General features: G+C 36.9%; 1 protein-coding gene across 27 annotated transcripts in view; it reads left to right on the forward strand.

Moving 5' to 3' along the window:
• Positions 1–23,413, forward strand: part of TASP1 (taspase 1) — a 253,393-nt gene that overhangs the window by 40,219 nt on the left and 189,761 nt on the right. For all 27 annotated transcript variants that reach the window (XR_014073024.1, XR_014073023.1, XR_014073014.1 and 24 more), the window contains 2 exons: positions 2,818–2,938; positions 12,896–12,980. Coding sequence is in view for 16 of the 27 variants with exons in the window: in XM_081556535.1 (XP_081412661.1) it covers positions 2,818–2,938; positions 12,896–12,980 (206 nt within the window). In the remaining 11 variants the exon portion in view is untranslated. The remainder of the gene's footprint in view (positions 1–2,817; positions 2,939–12,895; positions 12,981–23,413) is intronic.

The following is a 23,413-nucleotide window of genomic DNA, read 5'->3' on the forward strand; positions in this document are numbered from 1 at the left end:
CCCTGATGGGTTGACCATAAGTATAAGGCTTATTTCTGGACAGTTCTAGTGCATTGAGCTATGTATCTGTCCTTAGCTGTATGTCCATGTCACACTGTCTTGATTACTATAATTTGTGGTAAGTTATAAAACTTAGAAGTGTGAGCCCTCCAATTTTGTTATTTTATTTGAAAGATTGTTTTAACTATTCTTTTGTTGTTATTGTTTGTTTTGTTTTAATTTTAAAAAGAAGCCCCAGTTTTTCCTAAAACCCCATTCTTAGTTTTTCAGGGACAGAAACTCAACATCATCTGGTGACTTCTGACTTTGCACTAAGACATTTCCTAGGAGTTGTCCTGCCAGTCAGCAAGGACCAGACTATCCACATGTGGTCCAGCTCAAAGGCGTCTGGGCCCACCCTGGCAAAGGGGCTTGTGTGATACAGCATGGAGCACTGGATAGATAGCCTAGGACTTCTAGGGCTTGCCAAGTTTAGTTGGTACCCACCAGGCCTGGGCCATTTCAGGGACCCTAACCAAGCAAACATTTATCTTCCCTGATGTTCTCTGCTATCCACTAGCCCGTCCATACTCCTCTTAGCTTCTACTTCCATGAATCCATAAACGTCAAAAGGCACAATGGCCTGGGCTAAAGCATGACTTGTGGTTGGGCAGCCTTCGAAAGCTCACCTTTAATCAATATTGAGAAAAGAGAAACAGGGGCTAGGGGCATGGGGATCCCCAGAGACAATGAGATGGCACCCCCCTTTCCCCCTTTCCCCCCACCCCAGTCCAACTCCTAGTATCTGTCTCAGTCAGGGTCCTCGTGTGAGAGGACACTAAGGAAGCTGAAAGTTTAAAACTGCCATCAACCCAGCCCCTTTCTGGCACGTGAGAAAAGCTTCCTAGAACTTTACAAAACACTAATGTCTTGACTGTTCTTAATTCCTTGTAGTTCTATATGAGTTGTAAAATTAGTTTATCAAATTCTGCAAAAAATAGCAGTGAGGATTTGATAACAGGATTATATTGAAAGTGAAGAAGAACTAAAGAGCCTCTTGATGAAAGTGAAAGAGGAGAGTGAAAAAGTTGGCTTAAAGCTTAACGTTCAGAAAACTAAGATCATGGCATCTGGTCCCATCACTTCATGGCAAATAGATGGGGAAACAGTGGAAACAGTGTCAGACTTTATTTTTGGGGGCTCCAAAATCACTGCAGATGGTGATTGCAGCCATGAAATTAAAAGACGCTTACTCCTTGGAAGGAACGTTATGACCAACCTAGATAGCATATTAAAAAGCAGAGACATTACTTTGCCAACAAATGTCTGTCTAGTCAAGGCTATGGTTTTTCCAATAGTCATGTATGGATATGAGAGCTGGACGGTGAAGAAAGCTGAGCGCCAAAGAATTGATGCTTTTGAACTGTGGTGTTGGAAAAGACTCTTGAGAGTCCCTTGGACTGCAAAGAGATCCAGCCAGTCCATCCTAAAGGAGATCAGTCCTGGGTGTTCATTGGAAGGACTGATGTTGAAGCTGAAACTCTAATACTTTGGCCACTTCATGCAAAGAGTTGACTCATTGGAAAAGACCCTGATGCTGGGAAGGATTGGGGGCAGGAGGAGAAGGGGACGACAGAGGATGAGATTGTTGGATGGCATCACTGACTCAATGGACATGAGTTTGGGTAGACTCCGGGAGTTGGTGATGGACAGGGAGGCCTGGCATGCTGCGATTCATGGGGTCACAAAGAGTTGGACACGACTGAGCGACTGAACTGAACTGTATTGAATCTGACCAAGTTGGGGAGTATTGCCATCTTAAAGATACTAAGTCTTCTGTTCTGTGTACATGGGTCCTTCTTTTGATTCAGGCCTTTAATTTTTTAAAAACATGTTTTATGTACATGTACAAATCTTACACTTCTTTTGTTAAATTTATCCCTAAGTATTTTATTCTTTTTGATGTGATTATAAGTTGAATTGTTTTCTTAATTTCATTTTCAGATTTTTCATTGCTAATGTACTGAAATACAATTGGTTTTTGCATATTGAGCTTATATCTTACAACCTCGTTGAACTTTTTTATCAGTTCTACTAGTTTTTTAATGGAGATTTTAGGAATTTTTTTGTATACAATTCATGTCATCTTCCAAAAGAGCTAATTTTACTTCTTCCTTTCTAATCTGGATGCTTTTTGTTTCTTTTTCTTGCCTAATTATCCTGTCCAGAATATACGCTATAATTTTGAATAGAAGTGGTGAGACAAGCGTTGCTGTGTTGTTCCTGATGCTAGGAGAAAAGATCTTTCATCATTAATTATGATGTTAGCTCTCGACTTACTTTTGTAGATGCCCTATATCATGTTAAGTATATTCCCTTCTATTTCTAGTTTGTTGAGTGTTTTTCTCATGAAAGTGTATTGAATTTTGTCAAATACTTTTTCTTGGTCTATTAATATGATCTTTTTTTTTTTGGTTTTGGTTTTGTTCTGTATTAACATGGTGTATTACAGTGAGTTTAAGTTATTAAACCAAACTTGTTTTCCTGGAATCCCTCTTGTTCATGGTATATAATACTTTCATATTTTGCTGCATTTTGTTTCCTTGAGGATTTTGGTGTCAATATTCATGAGTATATTGATCTGTAGTTTTTGTTCCTTATCTTTGTCTTGTTTTGGAATCAGTGTTGTACTGATAGCATACAATGAGTTGGGAAGTGTTCTTTACCTTCCTAGTGTTTAGAAGAGTTTTTTAAGCATTGGCAATTTTTCTTTAAGACTAATGGTAAATTAAAAAAAAAAAGACTAATGGTATTTTAATTTTTGTTTTTATCTTTTAGGATTCTCCTTTTACAAATGCAGGAATGGGATCTAATCTAAATCTCTTGGGTGAAATTGAATGTGATGCCAGTATAATGGATGGAAAATCCTTGAATTTTGGAGCTGTTGGGGCACTGAGTGGTATGTAGACATTAAAACACATTATATCTGCTCTTAAAAAAATCTGAATATTACCATTTCATTCCTCCTAAAGACACCCCAGTTGTTTTCATCATTCTTGCTTGTAATAATGCTGAACACAAACATATTTTTCTCTTATTGAATTTAAAACATAAAATCTTACCTATAGATAGCTTTAAAGAAAACAGTGAAACAGCATCTGTCCAAGTCTTTGGTTAGAGTGTGGTCATTCTCTTTCATCCCCTCAAGAGATTATAGGCATTTAAAAGTGGAATTGGCATATTCTATTACTTTTGCAATTATTTGAATACACTAATGATATATTTTTATTGTTAAAAAATTCAAATGATATAAATAAAATTCACCTTTGATCTTCCAAATCTTTCCTTCCAAAACTCTCCCTGGAGGGTTTAACCAGTAAAATAAAATTCATTTATCTGTATTTATATGTAATAGAAATACAGTTATGCACATATTTTTAAACAATAAATGTATTTTGAAACTTTCAGTTCAGTTCAGTTGCTCAGTCATGTCTGACTCTTTGCGACCCCATGAATTGCAGCACGCCAGGCCTCCCTGTCCATCACCAACTCCCGGAGTCTACCCAAACTTATGTCCATTGAGTCAGTGATGCCATCCAGCCATCTCATCCTCTGTCATCCCCTTCTTCTCCTGCCCTCAATCCTTCCCAGCATTAGGGTCTTTTCCAATGAGTCAACTCTTTGCATGAGGTGGCCAAAGTATTGGAGTTTCAGCTTCAACATCAGTCCTTCCAGTGAACACCCATCTCCTTTAGGATGGATTGATTGGATCTCCTTGCAGTCCAAGGGACTCTCAAGAGTCTTCTCCAACACCACAGTTTGAAAGCATCAATTCTTCGGCGTTCAGCTTTCTTCACCGTCCTCTCATATCCATACATGACTACTGGAAAAACCATAGCCTTGACTAGACGGACCTTTGTTGGCAAAGTAATGTCTCTGCTTTTAAATATGCTATCTAGGTTGGTCATAACTTTCCTTCCAAGGAGTAAGCATCTTTTAATTTCATGGCTGCAATCACCATCTGCAGTGATTTGGGAGCCCCAAAAATAAAATCGGACACTGTTTCCACTGTTTCCCCATCTATTTCCCATGAAGTGATGGGACCAGATGCCATGATCTGAGTTTTCTAAATGTTGAGCTTTAAGACAACTTTTTCACTCTCCTCTTTCGTTGTCATCAAGAGGCTTTTTAGTTCCTCTTCACTTTCTGCCATAAGGGTGGTGTCATCTGCATGTCTGAGGTTATTGATATTTCTCCCAGCAATCTTGATTCCAGCTTGTGCTTCATCCAGCCCAGCGTTTCTCATGATGTACTCTGCATATAAGTTAAATAAGCAGGGTGACAATATACAGCCTTGATGTACTCCTTTTCCTATTTGGAACCAGTCTGTTGTTCCTTGTCCAATTCTAACTGTTGTTTCCTGACCTGCATATAGGTTTCTCAAGAGGCAGGTCAGGTGGTCTGGTATTCTCATCTCTTTCAGATTTTTCTGCAGTTTATTGTGATCCACACAGTCAAAGGCTTTGGCATAGTCAATAAAGCAGAAATAGATGTGTTTCTGGAACTCTCTTGCTTTTTTGATGATCCATCAATGTTGGCAATTTGATCTCTGGTTCCTCTGCCTTTTCTAAAACCAGCTTGAACATCTGGAAGTTCACGGTTCACGTATTACTGAAGCCTGGCTTGGAGAATTTTGAGCATTACTCTACTAGCTTGTGAGATGAGTACAGTTGTGCAGTAGTTTGAGCATTCTTTGGCATTGCCTTTCTTTGGGATTGGAATGAAAACTGACCTTTTCCAGTCCTGTGGCCACTGCTGAGTTTTCCAAATTTGCTGGCATACCGAGTGCAGCACTTTCACAGCATCATCTTTTAGGATTTGAAGTAGCTCAACTGGAATTCCATCCCCTCCACTAGCTTTGTTTGTAGTGATGCTTTCTAAGGCCCCCTTGACTTCACATTCCAGGATGTCTGGCTCTAGGTGAAACTTTAGTGGTAAGTAAAAATAATGATATCAGTTATTATGAAACTTTCTTGTTTTCTTTAAATAGGATGTCTTAGAGATTTTTTAAACATCACTACATATAAAAAATATATAATGTATGGTAGTTCACTTATTGAAGTGAAATATACATGAAGGGCACAGATTTTAAATATAAAGCTTCATGAATTCCTACATGTATATAGCCTTGTAAACCACCACCCAAAATCAAGACATAAAAGATTTCCATGTCAAAATAGAAAACATTTCCAAACTCCCAGACAGGTTCTTTATGCTTCTTCTATTCCTGTTCCACCTGCTCCTCCTTCTCCCCTAATTCTGACTTTAGACACTGTAGATTAATTTGCCTATTGCTCAAATTCATACAAATGGAATCATACACCTCTGTGTCTGGTTTCTTTTGGTTACTGTTATGCATGTGAGATTGATGTATGATTTGTATCACAATAGTTTTTTAATTTTGTGCTAGCAGCATTTTGTTGCATGAGTATATAATAACTTATTTGCTCTCCTCAGTGGATATTTGAATAATTTCTAGTTTTTGACTCTTATGAATAATAATAATAAAAAAACTCCAGTAAATATTTTTGTACAAGTTTTTTGGTAGACATACACACTTAATTCCTTTGAGTATAAACCTAGGATTTAGAATGGTAAGTTTAGATACATATGTGTTTGCCTACAGTTGAAACTGGCCAGTTTTCAAAAGTAGTTGTTATAATTTATACTCCTACGATTTATGAGCATTTCAATTACTTGACATCTTGAGCAATGTTTGGTATTGTTACTCTTTTTAAAATTTAGCTATTTGATATGTGTGTTAGTGGTATTACTGTTTTAATATGAGTTTCCCTGGTGACTAATGATATTGAGAACATTTTCATATGTCATGGCCATTGAGATATCCTTGTGTACTATGTTTTTGTTTTTTGTGTACTTTTTATTGGATTTTTTAAATTGATTTTTTGGAGTACTTTTTATATATTTGTTATAAATCCTTTGTCAGATACATGTATTGAGGATACCTACTCCCAGTCTCTGGTTCACCTTTTCAGTCTTCTAATGAGGTTTAAGTTATCAACTGTTTATGTTATGGCTAATTATTATTTTTTTTTGTATTTTAAGAAATCTTTGCCTACCCAAAATTTTGAGGGTAGCTTCCTGTTGAAGATAGCAGTTCTATTGTTTTTAACCCTTCATAGTTAGCTTTCGTATGAAGTTCAGATTCATTTTAGAGTAGGTGAAGTCAGAACCAACATTAATTTTTTTCCCTCTTATGAGTATCCAGATGGCTTATTGACATTGTCAATAGAAATGATAGTCCTTTCTTCCGAAGAGTGTTGGCAGATCAGTTTGTAGTAGTTTGTTTCTATACCTTCTGTTCCATTGTTCTGTCTATTGTGCTATTGCCAGTGCCATATGTCTTGATTACTATAGCTTGACATTGTGTCTTGATAGTCTGGTCATATAAGATTTCCAGCTTTCTTTTTTTCCCTTTACAGTTGTATTGGCTATTTTCAGTTTATGGCATTTTCATAAAATTGTTAGGTCAACTTGTCAGTGTCCATAATAAAACCCTGGTGAGATTTTGATTGATATTGTGTTGAATGTATATATAGAACCATATGTGGACAACTGACATCTTAATAATATTGCATCTTTCTGTTATGAACATGGAATGTGTACATCTATATAAGTAATGTTTACTTCTCTCAGTAATATCTTATGGTTTTTAATATAGATATCTTATACATCTTCTATTAGATTTATTCTAGATATTTTTTATGGCTACTATAAGTATATATTTTAAAATATTAGTATCCAATTATTTTTGTATTTAAATACAGTTGAGGTTTGTGTATTGGACTTGTATTCAGTGGTCTTGATAACTTCATTTATTAATTCAAGCATTTAGAAAAATAAATTTCTTTTATAATTTCTATATACACAGTCACATCATCTTTGAATCATGACAGTTTTGCTTTTTCTGATCCAATATTTAAAATTTTTGTTTTTTACCTTGCATTATTGTTCTGGCCCTGACTCAGTGCAGTATTGAATACAAGTGATGATAGTGTACATCCTGGTTTTGTTCCTGATCTTAGAGGGGAACTCCGAGACATTTCACCATACTGTGTGCTGCCAGTTATAGGATTTTCATAAATGCTCTTCATCAGGTTGAGGACATTTCCTTCTAGTCTTAGTTTACTGATAGTTTTTATTTTAAATGGGTATTGAATATTAAGTGTTTTTCTGCATCTTTGACTCTTATTCTTTATTTTGTATATAGAAAATTTTTGATTTTTTTTTTTTGAATACTAAACCAACTTTTCATTCCTGGCATAAAGTCTTCTTGATTGAAATTTTTATTTTGTTTTTTACATCCACTGGATTTGATTTCCTGATGTTTAAGATTTTGACATCTATGTTCATGTAATGATCAGCTTTAATTTTACTTACTTAAAATATTCTTTTTGGATTTTGGAATCATGTTGGGCTGGCTTTATAAAATGAGTTGGGTTTTTTTTTTCTCCTCTATTCTCTGAAAGGGTATGCATACAATGGGAATGATTTCTAAAAATTATTTGGAAGAATTCATTGGTTATTTTGAATTACTGGAGTTTTCTTTGTGGAAAGTTTTAAATACATGGGTTTCAATTTTCTTACCAGTTATATGACTATCTATGTTTTTCTTATGTGTATTTTCCAAGGAATTTGTCTTTTTTAAATGAGTTGTCAGATTTATTTGCCCAAACATTTTATTGACTTCCAGTTTAATGTCACTGTTGTCAGAGAACATAGTCTGAAAGATTCCAATCCCTTGAAACGTTTTAAGACTTAATTTGTGACTCTGCTTATGGTGTTTCTTAATGAATGTTCCATGTGAACTTCCAAAGAGTATTAGTAGTTGTTGGGTGTGTTTTCTATATATATCAATTAGGTCAGTTTACTTATACATTTGTTGTAATCTTCTATATCTTTTCTGATTTTTGTGATAGGTATGAAGAGCATTTCAATTAGTTTTAATTTGTTTTATTATGAGATATTATTAGCATTTAATGAAATTTCATATTTTTCAAGGCCATTAGCAAAATTTCTCTGTTTATACTTCTTGTGTGGCTTGCCATTTAACCTTGTTTATAATGTGCTTTATCATATTGGAACTTAAAATTTTATTTGTCAAACTTATTTTTCTCCTTTTTGTGGCTTTTGAATTTCTTAAGGTTTTCAGTTCAGTTCAGTTGCTCAGTCATGTCCGCCTCTTTGCGACCCCATGGACTGCAGCACGCCAGGCCTCCCTGTCCATCACCAACTCCCGGAGTTTACCCAAACTCATGTCCATTAAGTCGGTGATGCCATGCAACCATCTCATCCTCTGTCGTCCCCTTCTCCTCCTGCCTTCAATCTTTCCCAGCATCAGGGGCTTTTCCAATGAGTCAGCTCTTTGCATCAGGTGGCCAAAGTATTGGAGTTTCAGCTTCAGCATCAGTCCTTCCAATGAATATTCAAGACTGATTTCCTGTAGGATGGACTGGTTGGATATCCTTGCAGTCCAAGGGACTCTCAAGAGTCTTCTCCAACACCACAGTTCAAAAGTATCAATTCTTCGGTGCTCAGCTTTCTTTATACTCTAACTCTCACATCCATACATGACTACTGAAAAAACCATAGCTTTGACTAGATGGACCTTTGTTGGTAAAGTAATGTCTCTGCTTTTTAATAGCTCTCTAGGTTGGTCGTAACTTTCCTTGCAAGGAGCAAGTGTCTTTTAATTTCATGGCTGCAGTCACCATCTACAGTGATTTTGGAGCCCAGAAAAATAAAGTCTGCCACTGTTTCCCCATCTATTTGCCAAGAAGTGATGGGACCAGATGCCATGATCTTAGTTTTCTGAATGTTGAGCTTCAAGTCAGCTTTTTCACTCTTCTCTTTCACTTTCATCAAGAGGGTCTTTAGTTCTTCTTTGCTTTCTGCCATAAGTGTGGTATCATCTGCATATCTGAGGTTATTGATATTTCTCCCAGCAATCTTGATTCCAGCTTGTGCTTCATCCAGCCCAGCATTTCTCATGATGTACTCTGCATATAAGTTAAATAATCAGGGTGACAATATACAGCCTTGACATACTCCTTTCCCGATTTGGAACCAGTCTGTTGTTCCATGTCCAGTTCTAACTGTTGCTTCTTCACTTGCATACAGATTTCTCAAGAGACAGGTCAGGTAGTCTGGTTATCACATCTCTTTCAGAATTTTCCACAATTTGTTGTGATCCACACAGTCAAAGGCTTTGGCAAAGTCAATAAAGCAGAAATAGATGTTTTTCTGGAACTCTCTTGCTTTTTCAGTGATCCAGTGTATGTTGGCAATTTGATCTCTGGTTCCTCTGCCTTTTCTAAAACCAGCTTGAACATCTGGAAGTTCACTGTTCAAGTACTGTTGAAGCCTGACTTAGAGAATTTTGAGCATTACTTTACTAGTGTGTGAGATGAGTGTAACTGTGCAGTAGTTTGAGCATTCTTTGGCAGTGCCTTTGGGATTGGAATGAAAACTGACCTTTTCCAGTCCTGTGGCCACTGCTGAGTTTTCCAAATTTGCTGGCATATTGAGTGCAGCACTTTCACAGCATCATCTTTCAGGATTTGAAATAGCTCAACTGGAATTCCATCACCTCCACTAGCTTTGTTCATAGTGATGCTTCCTAAGGCCCACTTGACCTCACATTCCAGGATGTCTGGCTCTAGGTGAGTGATCACACCATCGTGATTATCTGGGTCGTGAAGATCTTTTTTGTACAGTTCTTCTGTGTATTCTTGCCACCTCTTCTTAATATCTTCTGCTTCTGTTAGGTCCCTACCATTTCTGTCCTTTATTGAGCCCATCTTTGCATAAAATGTTCCCTTGGTATCTCTAATTTTCTTGAAGAGATCTCTAGTCTTTCCCATTCTATTTTTTTCCTCTGTTACTTTGCACTGATCACTGAGGAAGGCATTTTTATCTCTCCTTGCTATTCTTTGGAACTCTGCATTCATATGGATATAGCTTTCCTGTTTCCTTTGCCTTTTGCTTCTCTTCTTTTCATAGCTATTTATAAGGCCTCCTCAGGCAACCATTTTGCCTTTTTGCCTTTCTTTTTCTTGGGGATGGTCTTGATCACTGTCTCCTGTGCAATGTCATGAACCTCCATCCATAGTTCTTTAGGCACTCTGTCTATCAGATCTAAATCCCTTGAATCTATTTGTCACTTCCACTGTATAATCGTAAGGGATTTGATTTAGATCATACCTGAATGGTCTAGTGGTTTTCCCTACTTTCTTCAACTTCAGTCTGAATTTGGCAATAAGGAGTTCACGATCTTAGCCACAGTCAGCTCCCAGTCATAATTGTAAGTGCAGTCATTTACATATTCTTCAAATATATGTGTAATTTATTTTTCGTTGGCTTCTTGAATGCATTGTTTGTTGATCAGTTTCTGAAATGATCAACAAATTGTCTCGGTATGGTTTATTGAGTAACAATAGTAAGGATAATAACAACAACCATTTATTGGGTGACTGTTACATACCATGCATTGTTCTCTAGTAGTTCATGTGTGTTAAATCATTTAGTTCTCAGGATATCTTTCTGAGATCAGTACTTTTATCCCCATTTTATAATTGAGGAATCTGAGACACAGGAGAGATTTAGTAATTTGTCCATGCTTATTGTATCAGGCTGGGTCCAGCTAGGAGACAGAAACCACGCAGCAGTTTATACAGGAGAAACTTAATGTAAAGGGCAGAGGGGAAATACCCAAGTAAGGAAAACGTGGAAGGAAGTTCAGACTTCCCTGGACAAGGTGTGGCTGTAGCCCGTTTTCTGGCTGAGAAGTTGTTGGGTTACCCAGGCCGTAGTCCTGTGGGAGCAGAAACCATCCTGTGTTGCTGAGACTGGCAGGTGGGCACACAGAGCTCAGGAAGCTGTGGGAGGTAAACCTGTGTTCCTAGGATGAGGACTGGGGCTTTGGCTCCCTGGACAGCCAGCCCCACAGGGTACTTTGCTATGTGTGGGATTGAGGAGAAGGTGTGGGCATCCGTGACTATGGTCCTTTTCTTTCTGGTGCTGTCCGCTGTGCTCCTGGGGCCCGAGTCCGGATGGGGAAAGCATGTGGTGGGCAAATGCCTGAGAAAGCTGCATCCCGCGGGCACTTGGCACAGGAGAGAGCTGTGTGGGTCGCATACTGTGAGTGACTGTGCCCTCCAGGAGCCTGGCCGGGTGCATCGTATCTCCAGTGCCCTCTACTGACAAAGCTGACCAGTGTGCCAGCTGGCCACGGCAGCATGGTTAGAGGGCCCATGTCCACTTGTACCCATCAGGCAACCAAGGGTGCATTTATAGCTGCAAAGCAATCAACTGATAGTTGGTACAGTTATAAAACAGTCTGACCCCCATCTCTCTGTGTTCTGTCCACCTCTGATAGACAGTCCATCCTTTTCCTACATTTGAAATACCTTCTGTATTATGTATTAAATATCCTCATTCACACATGTCTGTGTCTCAACTTTAGCTTTATTCTGTTCCATTGATATATTTGTCTATTTTGTACACAAACCATGCTCAATTAGAATAGCTTTTAATAAGAAATGGTATTTTGTAAGATGGCTGCCTCTTCTTTTTTTTTTTTACAAAGTTTACCTGATGAATTTCAGAGTCAGTTTTTCATACGTCATAGATGTCCTTTTGAAGCTTTGATGGTGAATTTATAGCTTTGAATTTATGTTAACTTATCAGTTAATTAATGTCTTTATTCCATTGAATCATCATACACAGAAATAAATTTATTTTAAGAAGTTCATACAGAGATCTGAGTTTTTTCTTCTTTTGCTAGTTTATCCTTTTTTAGTGGGGGGACAGTAGTTTTTGGTGTTAAGCTAAATATCTAGTTTTAAGTCAATCTGTTGTTTAATCTGAGGTTTTTCAGTCTCTTTATATCCTGCTGTGTTTTTATTTTATTTTTTTGTGTTAATAGTGTCCTGAGACTATAACTTAGTGGTTAAGGGTGTGGTCATTAGCTGCCTCTGTTAAAATCTCAGCATGTGATCCTGGACAGGTAACTTAACCTTTACAAATGTTTCCTCAGTAATCATATAGGTTTTATAACTGTACTTCTGTGATAGAAGTGAAGTGTCAATTAAATAATGTGATACATGTAAAGGTTTGGCACTGGGCCTGGCACATACTGTATCCTAAGTTACTGCCACTGTCTTCTGTCATAATCATTGTCATATTTGTCATTGTTATTGTCTCCCTGGCAATTCTTTTTCACGCTAATACCTCCTACCCTATTTTTCCTCTAGAGAAGCACCCTTTTCTCACTCTTCATTTTGTTTTTCCCTCCTGGAAGCAATCCTAGCCATATCAATCTCAATCTTGTACGTCTTTGGCCTCTTCTCCCCACTCTCTTCCCGTTTGTAGGACTTTATTCTTTCTTGCAGGTGAGATTGAAAATTTTTATCCATTAATTTTTCTCCCTAAGGAGAAATTTGAAGCTGTTTGTACTTAGGTATATTTCTTAGAGGAAATTCATGGTTTTGATAATAGATGACAAATTTCCAGTTAAATTTTTAATTCTATCCTGAAATCTATTAAAAAGGAACCTAATTTAAATCTGTGTTATTTTAAATTCAGTCGTTGCTGCTATAGCACATGATAAAATGAGAATGTATGTTTTATATTTGTTCTGTTCTTATATATATAGGTATTCATATATTTGATTTGGTCCTTATTGTTCATGACAAATAATGGTTTTCATTAGTATATTTATAGAAAGTTTTCCAAGATATTGATACTTAAAAGTTGTTTTATTGAAACAGCCACAAAATTGAGTGGGAAACTTGAAAACTTTCTGATTTCACTTTCTGCTGATTTTATCTTTTAGGAATCAAGAACCCAGTCTCAGTTGCAAACAGACTCTTGTGTGAAGGGCAGAAGGGCAAACTCTCAGCCGGCCGAATTCCTCCTTGGTAACTGCTTTGTTCTTCATCTTTCCCCGGGACTTTGGTCTTTGGTGCATGCAGTGTTTGAAGGCTATTTTTATCCACAGAAGGCTGATGCTATTGGTTACACATCAGCAGTAGCTTGCCTTTGAGAGGACGACACTCTTTGTTCTGTGATCTTGAAACATTTTGTTTCGAGAGAGAGCTCCGGATGGAAGAGAATATTATGGATTAATGCACAAAAGAGATCAGAGTTAATTTAGGTTTTGTAGTTGATTGTAGAGATGCTTTTGCTGTTAATACGTGCTCAACTGGGGTCTTTATATTATAGGACTTTAAAAATATCTTACATGTTTGAGTTCAGAGTCTAAACTCATTTTATTGAGAAGTCCTCAGAACAAAAGTACTTAATTTGACTCTTCTGGAGAAACACATTGTGACAGTAACGTTAGTAAGATTACATCTTTTCTGCAGCATTAAAATATAATTTTTGTTAAAAAACTTTGAACTTGAACGTTGTAAAGAGCCTGCACAAACCTATCATCTAGCTCTAATAATTAATATTTTTCCCTTCATCTGTCTCATGCACCTATCCCTTTCCTATAATATTTAAAAGCAAATCCTCACCATTGTATTTCACCCTTATATAGTTTTGTAAATTTCTCTGTTTGCAAAATGTAATCACACCCTGTTAACATGCCTAATGATATATTTTATCCACTTTAAAAAATTTTTATTTTGAACTTTTAATTTTGTATTGGAGTATAGCCAGCTAACAACGTTGTGGTAGTTTCGGATGAAAAGTGAAGGGACTCAGCCATACATATAGACATGTATCCGTTCTTCCCCAAAGTCCCCTCCCATCCAGGCTGCCTGATAAAATTGAGCTGAGTTCCAGGTACTATACAATAGGTCCTTGTTGGTTATCCATCTTAAATATCGCAGTGTGCACATGACTATCCCAAACTCCCTAACTATTCCTTTCCCCTGGCAACCATAAGTTCAGTTTCTAAGTCTGTGAGTCTCTTCTTGCTTTGTAAGTAAATTCATTTGTATCGTTTCTTTTTAGATTCCACATATAAGGGATGTCATACAATATTTCTCCTTCTCTATCTGACTTACTTCACTCAGAATGACACTCTCTAGGTCCATCCATGTTGCTGCAAATGACATTATTTCATTGTTTTTAATGGCTGAATAATATTCCAGTACACACACACACACACACACACACAAACACACACACACACACACACACCCCACACACACATCTTCTTTATCCATTCCTCTGTCAATGGACATTTAGGTTGTTTCCATGCCTTAGCCATTGTAAACAGTTATGCATATTTTAAAAAATAAATATACATATTATTTTGAAACTTTCTTTTTTTCTTTAAATAGGATGTCTTACATATAAAATGTATGTAATGTTTTATAGTTCACTTATTGAAGTGAAATATGCATGGACATTTAGGTGGCTCCATGTCCTGGCTGTTGTAAACAGTGCTGCAGTGAACACTGGAGCACATGTACCCTTTTGGCTCATCTATTTTTCTGAACATGTGCCTGGGAGTGGGATTACATGGTCATATGGTAGCTTTGTTTTTAGTTTTTTAGGGAACCTCAATACTGTTCTTCACAGTAACATGGATAATAATATTAACAATTATGCCTCAGTACTGTATTATACTCAACTGTCTTCAGTACCATACATGTTCAGTATGCCTGGCTGTTAAGGTTACATTAATATCCTGTATTGAAAGTTGTGACAGTGGTACTATAGGAATCACTGTATTTGACTTTCAAGTAATAGAAAATAATATAGTTTTGAAAAATCTTGAAATCTTTTTACCCAAATATATTGAAGGTATCCCTGTTTCCTACCAGCCAGGTTAAGAAAACAAAACATTACCAAGAGCCTCGAAGCTGCGTAGATGTGATCCTTTCTAACGGCATCCTTATCCTTCTGCTGACCCATACTCATACCCCAACCCCATCTCTGGCCCTGCCCTAGGTAACCACTGTCCAGAAGTTAAGCTTTCTCATTCTCATCTATTCCTTTATGGTATTAAACACATACAACACAAGCATACCTCATTTTATTGTGCTTTACAGATACTGTATTTTTTTCTTTTTTTACAAATTGAAGGTTTGTGGTAGTTGTGCTTTGAGCCATTTTTCCAACTACATTTGGCCACTTGATGTCTCTGTGTTACATTTTGGTAATTCTCACAATATTTCAAATTTTTTCATTATTATAGTTGTTATGGTGCTCTGTGATCAGTGATGTTTAGTGTTGTTTACTACTGTGACTTGCTGAAGGCTCAGATGATGCTTAGCATTTTTTAGCAATGTGCTGTTTTTAAATTAAGGTATGTACAGTATTATTTTTAGCATAGTGCTATTGCAGTCTTAATAGAATACAGTATAGTGTAAACATATGAACTGGGAAATCAGAAAATTTGTGTGACTTGCTTTATTGTGATATTCACTTAATTGTGGTGGTCTGGAACTGAACCTGCAATATCTCTGAGGTATGCTAGCACTCTGATTTTCTAAATCTACATAGACATGTACATAGATGTGCAAAAAAGTTCTGGAAAGAAGGTCATGAGGCTCACCATAATTACCTCTAGGAAGGAGGAAGGAAGGAACAAGATGAGGCAGTTGTCAAAGGGGTTATGTGTAATATTTTTATATTTTACAAAGATGAAATATATGTGAAAAAGCAATGGCCATCTCTGTATTAAAATAATGTCATAAGGTGATCCTATGGTTGTTTGAAATTAGTGATCTAATTTTCTCACATTGTTCTTCAGCTTTACTTTTTGTTTTTAAAATTGCTTTGACCATTTTAGGCATTTTGCATTTTCCTGTGAATTTTAGAATTATCCTGTCAGTTTCTTTGAATAACCTGCTAAAATTTTGATAAGGTTTTTAACTTAATCCATTTTTTAAGGTCTTCTTTAACCTCTCTGAACAGTGTTTTATAATTTTCAATGTACAGATTTTGTACAGCTTTTAAAAAATTTATACTTAAGTGTTTCTTTTTGATGCTGTGATAAATTGCGTATTTTAAAAAGTTAAATACCAGTTGTTCCTTACCAATATGGAAATATAATTGATTTCTTTATCTTGATATTCTGGCTTGGAAATTTGCTAAATTCATTTGTTCTCATTTTGTTTTTATAGATTTCATAAAGTTTTCTACATAGATAGTTCTGTCTTCTGGGAATAAAAATAGTTTTATTTCTTCCTTTTTAATGTGCATTCCTTTAATTAATTTCTTTTTCCTTATTGCACTGGCTAGCACCTCCTATGCAATGTGTGAGAGTGAACACCCTTGCTTTATTTGTAATCTTAGGGAGGATGCGTTTGTTCTTTACCCTTAGATATGACGGGCTTCCCTCATGGCTCAGATGGTCAAGCGTCTGCCGCAATATGCCAGACACGGGTTTGATCCCTAGGTCAGGAAAATCCTCTGGAGTAAGGGGCAACCAACTCCAGTATTCTTGCCTGGAAAATTCCATAGACAGAGGAGCCTGGAGGGCTACAGTCCATGGGGTTGCAAAGAGTCAGACATGACTGAACAACTAACACTTTCATGCACATTATGGCTGCTATAGGTTTATCATAGATGCTCTCTATCATGTTGAGAAAGTTCCCTTCTTTTCCTAATGTGCTGAGAACTTTTAATAGGAATGGATGGGTATTGTACTTTTTCAAATACTTCTCTGTATCTATTTGTGATGATCTTTCTTATTTAGTCAGTTGATACAGTGATTGGGTGATTTTTGACTCTTAAAGTAAAAGTTGCATTCCTGGAATAAATTCCAGTTGGTTACAATGTATTATCCTTTTATATGTTACTGGATCCAATTTACTAACTTTTGTAAATACTTTTTGCATCTGTGTTTATGAGAGACTTTGGTCTGTAGTTTTCTTGTAATGTCTTTGGTTTGTGTTCATTTTGCTTCCTGGATATGTAGCGATATATTTCATCCAATTTGGAAAAGTTTTTTGCTGTTATTTCTTCAGATGTGTCTTTCCTGATCCCTCCTTTCTATCTTCTAGGATTCCAGTTACATGTGTATTTGACCTCTCATAGTGGTACTGATAATTTGTTTACTTTTCCCATTCATTTTTCTCTTTATTTCATTTTGAATAATTTCTACTGCTGTTTTCAAGTTGACTAATTATTTTTGGCAATACCTAGTCACCTGTTAATCCCATCTGGTTTATTTTTCATTTCTGACATTGTAGTTCAATTTGTATCTTTAAAAAAATGTCTTCTGTGTATCTGCTTAACATGTTTAATATTTCCTGTAACTTCTTGAGCATACGAATACAATTATAGTAACTTTTAATATCTTTGTTTACTAATTCTATCATCTTTGTCATTTCTGGGTTTTCAATGGAATGATTTTTCTCATTATAGGTTACATTTTCCTGCTTCTTCAAGTTTGGTAATTTTTTTATTAGATTCCATGCACTGTGAATTTTGCCTTATTTGGTGTTGGATATTTTTGTACTTCAATTCTAGGATGTGGTTAATTTATTTAGAGACAGCGTCATCCTTTCAGGCCTTGCTTTATACTTTGTTACGCGAACTAGAGAAGCATTTAGCCTTGAGCTAATTTTGCTTTGCTGCTAGGCAAAATCCTTCTGAGTACTATAACAGATGCAACCAGAATGAGGTTTTATTTCTTTAGTGTGACTAGTGGGAACAGAAGCTGTTCCTGGGCCGTATGTGAACTTGGGGATTGTTTCCTCTAAAACTTTCATGTTATTCTTTCCCAGACTTTGATAATTTCCTTTTACACATACACTGATCTGTACTCAGCTGAAGACTAGAAGGACTCTGCAGATTTCCAGAGTCTTTTCTCTGTGCCACTCTCTCTTCCCTGGGTTTCTGCCCTGTGAACTCTGGCCACCTGGGTTTCTCTGGATGCCCAGCTCTCTGTCTTCAACTCAAAGAGACTGCAGGGTTCCTGTTCTGAATTCCTGTTCCTGTGCTATGGCAGGAAATTCTCCAGGCAGTAAGCGGGACAATCATAAGGTTTACCCTGTTTGTTTCCTTTCTCTCAAGGATCACTGTCCTGTGCTGCCTACTGTCTAATGTGTGAAAACTGTTGTTTTCTGTATTTGTCTGATTTTTTTCCCCCATTGGTTCAAGCAAGAGTGTAAATGTATTCCTTGTTACTCCATCTTGTCCAAAAGCAGAAATCTCTCAAATACCTGCACTGTGTACCTTCAGTAGTTGGAAAAAACCCAGATTCCCTGAATATTCTGTGTGTGTGTTAGTTGCTCAGTTGTGTCTGATTCTTTGCGTCCCCATGGGCTTTAGCCCACTAGGCTCCTCTGTCCACAGGATTCTCCAGGCAAGAATACTGGAGTGGGTGCCATTTCCTCCTCCAGGGCATATCCCCTATCCAGGGATTGAACCTGGGTCTCCTGCATCACAGGTAGATTCTTTACTGTCTGAGCCACCAGGGAAGCCTCCTGCATATCCTAAATAAATGAAATTAAATTTATCATGTTTTTACTTTAAGTTTGTTTACACACAACCCTAATAAGTCTAGTTATCTAATTTCTGTAATGATAATAATTGACACTTATTGCATTCATACACTGTGAGAGACACTGTTTTATGTGATTCGTATGCATTATCTCATAATATCATAAAATGATTTATGAGGATAACATACATTTTGTAGATGAAGAAACTGAGTACCTTACTTGACTTGTTATACTATTAAAATTTTATAGGGTCCGTCCTTATCACATTAGAAGTAGCAGACTAGAATTCATAACAAGGCAGTAAAATTCTTTTATAATAGTAAGAAATAGCTGTTTACATCCATTTAGTTATTCATTCACTTACCATTCCTTCATTCAGCAAATATTTATTGTTTAATTCCTGTGTGCTAGATATAGTATCTTGCCTGGAGAATCCCGGGGACGGGGGAGCCTGGTGGGCTGCTGTCTATGGGGTCGCACAGAGTCGGACACGACTGAAGCGACTTAGCAGCAGCAGCAGATATAGGGATATAAAAACTATCAAAAGCAGATGGAAGACTTAGAAACCATGGTCTTCTGGTTTCATCTATTGAAGAGGCAGGTAACTATGGGGGCAGCAAAACATTGGATGTTTTCTAAGAAGTCTTCAACTAAAAAGTTCATCTGTCTGTATACCTCATTGAGGAAGACAGGGAGTGTATCTGTTTCAGCTGCATCTAAAGTTGTTAGAATTTTGTAAACTCTTATTGCTTTCTTAAAAAAAAATCCTTCAGCAGAATTTTAGGAGGAATGGTATTTCTGTTAGCTGATAATCTTTTATATTTTAATTTTCTGGTTATTGTCAGCATGACATGATGCATTATTTAAGTATTGGTGTTTGGTCAGACTAGCTGAATATTTGATATCTTCGTAAATTTGGTGGAACTATTATCATAAACTGTGCCATATTTTCCCAAGTTTATTTTATTTATAAAAGTATATTTTCACTCTTTTCTCCTCCATGATGATATGGTGTAACTTTGGTAGGCCTTATCATCTAGAACAAAGGTTGTCAAATGATGGCCTATGGGCCAAATCTAGTCTGCTGCCTGTTTTTGTTAATAACATTTTTTGGGAACCCATCCACACCGATTTGTGTACATATTGTCTGTGGCTGCTTGTGCTCTGCAAAGGGGCTGTTGCATCAGAGATATCTAGGTGCAAAGCCTAAATTATTTGCTGTCTAGCCCTCTAGCCGAAAAAAATTGCTAACTCCTAACCTATTATAGAATAAGTTATAATTTTTTATAAGTATAAACTTTAATAGTTTTGTTTGGCTTAGCATTTTCTATTTTCATTGTATAGTTTATTTCTTTATTATTTTGGCTGTGCTGGGTCTTCATCGCTGTGCGTGGGTTTTCTCTAGTCGTGGCAGGCGGGATCTGCTCTCCAGTTGCCATGCATGGGCTCCTCGTTGAGGTGGCCTCTCACTGCGGAGCACGGGCTCTGGGATCCGGGCTTCAGCAGCTGCAGCGTGTGGGCTCAGGAGTCATGGTGCGCAGTTTCAACCCTGGATCAAGGGTTGAACCTGTGTCCCCTGCATTGGCGGGCAGATTCTTATCCATTGTACCACTGGGGAAGTCCAAGTTATAATTTTTGGAAATTTTGTTTCTTTTGGTGAAAAGGGGAAAACTTGGAAAACATCATTGCTTTACGTTTAATATGAGTTAACCTAAAGTGCTCATTAGACCCTCGAATTTTTTGAGATGCGAATTTAGTTTTTGGTACATTGTTTATTTGGAAATGCAATTAAACTTACTGTATTTCATAAATTCATTCAGATTTTAGTACTTTTATTGTATGAATGTGAAAAGAATATTTAAAAACTTATAGATTAAAAGAAACATAAGAAGGCCTATCAACTAATCAGAAAGTATGGATGAATTAGTTGGGTTCCCCCTCAAATAAAATAGTTTAAAAGGCAAAATAACAATAATAGCAAAACTTTTAGGAAAAAATCAGGGAAATGTGAACATCAGTTGAATAAACTTTTGATTGTAAGGATTTATTGTTAAATTTTTTAAGGTGTTAATTTGTTATGTTGTGGTTATGTATTTTTTTTTTAAAGTTGCTTTTTTAGAGATGTTAAAATATTTATATTTGAAGTTATGTGATATCTGAGATTTGCTTCAAATAGTCTGGATAGGAATGAAAATGAAGATTAGCAATGTATTAATCATTGATGAAATAGGGTAATGATCCTGTTGGATTCACTATACTATTCACTGTAATGTATGTGTTTGAAAATTTTTACAATAAAATTTTGAGAAGAGTTAAATCCTTGTTATTTAATTTGGTCATTATTTCTTTTTCTGCTTATAGCAGGTTCTCCATTATTTGCACTTTCTGTGTTTGTAAGCTTTAAATAAGTAGTAGCCACCAAATTGATGGTCTTTCTTCAATTCTGTGTATTTATGATAAACAAAGAAGTCACAGGTAAAATAGGCAGAAATGTTTTGAAATCCAAAGAAGCAGCTATCATTTTCTCCTCTATCTCTCTTGTCTAGCGTGATGCATTTTAAGCAGTTTTGAGAGCTTTATAAAATCACTAAATTACACATTTTTAGGCAGACAGTAGTATCATGATTTTTGAAAATAGTTCCCATCCATAAAATTCTGATTGACCTCGGTGTATTTCTGAGTGTTTGGCTGTACTGGCCCCTCAGTATCTCAGCTTGTTGAAGGCCTTAATTACCCCAGTCAGTGCTGGTCTCAGTGCACTGTTGCTTTTGTTTCATAACACTTTAGACTTGCTTTAGTGTAAATTAAGGAGAGCATAACACAAGGAAAATGCTATCCTTTAGAGAATTTTGACAACCTTGCTTATTATTTTGTTGAATATCTTGCAGTTGTTTGTTTAATAATTAGTGTGTTTTAGGCATTGTTCTGAGTGGCTATGTGGATATCAAAGAAAAAACAAAGGTCCCCGCTCTTAATGAAGCTTATAGTTTATTTGAGGGAGACATGTAAACAATAGAGATAATATGTAAGCTATACAGTATATGGGCTTCCCTGGTGGCTCAGATGGTAAAGAATTCACCTGCAATGAGGGAGACCTCGGTTCGATCCCTGGGTTGGTCCATGGAGTCGCAAAGAGTCAGACACAACTGAGCTACTGAGCACACACACATACAGTATATAGTATGTCATAAGGTGGAAAAAAATGTAAAAAGGGCAGAATGAGAGAGATTAGGAGTACTGGGTGGAGGAGTGTAGTGTGTTGAGTAGTTTTAAACTATTGAGTTTCAGGCCTTATCAAGGAGATATATTTAAACAGATGGAGAAATTTGCCATTTGGAACATAAGGAAGATCCTGACTTGGCACAGTCAGGGCGGAGGCCCTGAGGCCAGAGCTCCCTTGACATGTTTGTGTTTTTACAAGATGCTGGAGTAGCGTTACCAAGAGGAGGGGGAGATGAGGTGAGGAGGGAGGAGAGAAGACCAGATCACATGAGCACCTGGAGATTCTGCTGAAGGCTCCAGTTTGCATGCTAGCATCGTCACAAGGGGCTTCTCAGGATTTTGAGAAGAAGAGTGTCATTACCTGACTTGCGTTTCCCAAGGATGTCCGTGGCTGGTGTGTTGAGATTGGACCAAGGCAGGGAACAGAGCAAGGCAAGTGTGGAAGTGATGAGGCTGTTGCAGCAATCCAGGAGACCGATGGAGGCGGCTCAGACCGAGGTGGTGGCAGGGGGCTGGTGAGAAATTCCAGACTCTGGATGTGCTAACAGGGTGGAGTCAGTGGGTTTCCTCATGAATTGAGATGACACTTCTATGAAAGCTTTCTCCTTGGAGAATCATGAATATTTCAGAAAAATTTCAGTTGGTGCTGTACTTAGAGTTCTGGGAAGTGATTTTTTGCTTTTGATAGGATGTGCTCAGTTGCTTCAGTCTTATCCGACTCTGAAACCCTATGGACTGTAGCCCACCAGTCTCCTCTGTCCATGGGATTTTCCAGGCAAGAATACTACCGTGGGTTGCCATTTCCTCCTCCAGGGAATCTTCCCGACTCAGAGATCAAACCTGCAGCTCTTATATCTCCTGCATTGCTGGCAGATTCTTTACCACTAGCGCCACCTGGGAAGCCCTTTTGATTGTATAGTTTTTAACCAAGCTCACATAACTTTATAGCATTTTAAAATGATTTCAAAAGCAGTTATATGCCATTTTTTGTGACGTTGAACTACTGGACACGTAATTTTTGGTAGTAAGGAAAGTCAGGTATTCAGAATTCTCATCCATAAGACAAGCATCCAAAATGCTCACTTTCTTGGTGAATGTTATAAAATGCCTAACATATTTGAAAACTTGCATAGCAGACAGTGGCAAACTGATTTTATTTAGAATCAAATCTATAATGATTGAGAAATGAAAAATAACACTAAGCATATTTTACAAAATGCTTTTGATCCCAGATACTGGGATTGAACCCCAAATGACCAGTGGGTGTGCTGAGAATATTAGATTCAGCTCCAAACTTCTGTCTTGATCATTTTATGCACTACTTCAGCATCTTCTTTACATTTTCACATGAATAGAAGTTATTTCTTATATCAAAGTCTTTTTTGAGCAGGAGAAAGTGCTACAAATGCCATCAGGATAGTTCAACTTGCATCCAAGTTCCTACTTGAATTATTTTTCCATTTTCCTTTACGCGACAGCTCTTCTTGGCTGTTTCTTCGCAGTGGTCTTCACTTGATACAAGAATAGGAGAATTGTTTTCTATTTTTGGAGTCCTTTAGAATTTTTTTTAAAAATGGAAGCTTGAAGAGGTGAAGTTGTTTATTCTTGTGGACTCTCTCCCTCCTCATTTTTTTTTTTAAAGCTCCCTCAGTTCCCAGCTCTGTATATATTGGAAAAGTTATTGAGCCTAACCATCTAGTTTCTCTTTGAAACTGTTT

This window comes from Giraffa tippelskirchi, chromosome 13 (assembly GCF_054371585.1).
Source record: "Giraffa tippelskirchi isolate mGirTip1 chromosome 13, T2T-mGirTip1v1.2.pri, whole genome shotgun sequence".
In the NCBI taxonomy this organism is placed as follows: Eukaryota; Metazoa; Chordata; class Mammalia; order Artiodactyla; family Giraffidae; genus Giraffa; species Giraffa tippelskirchi.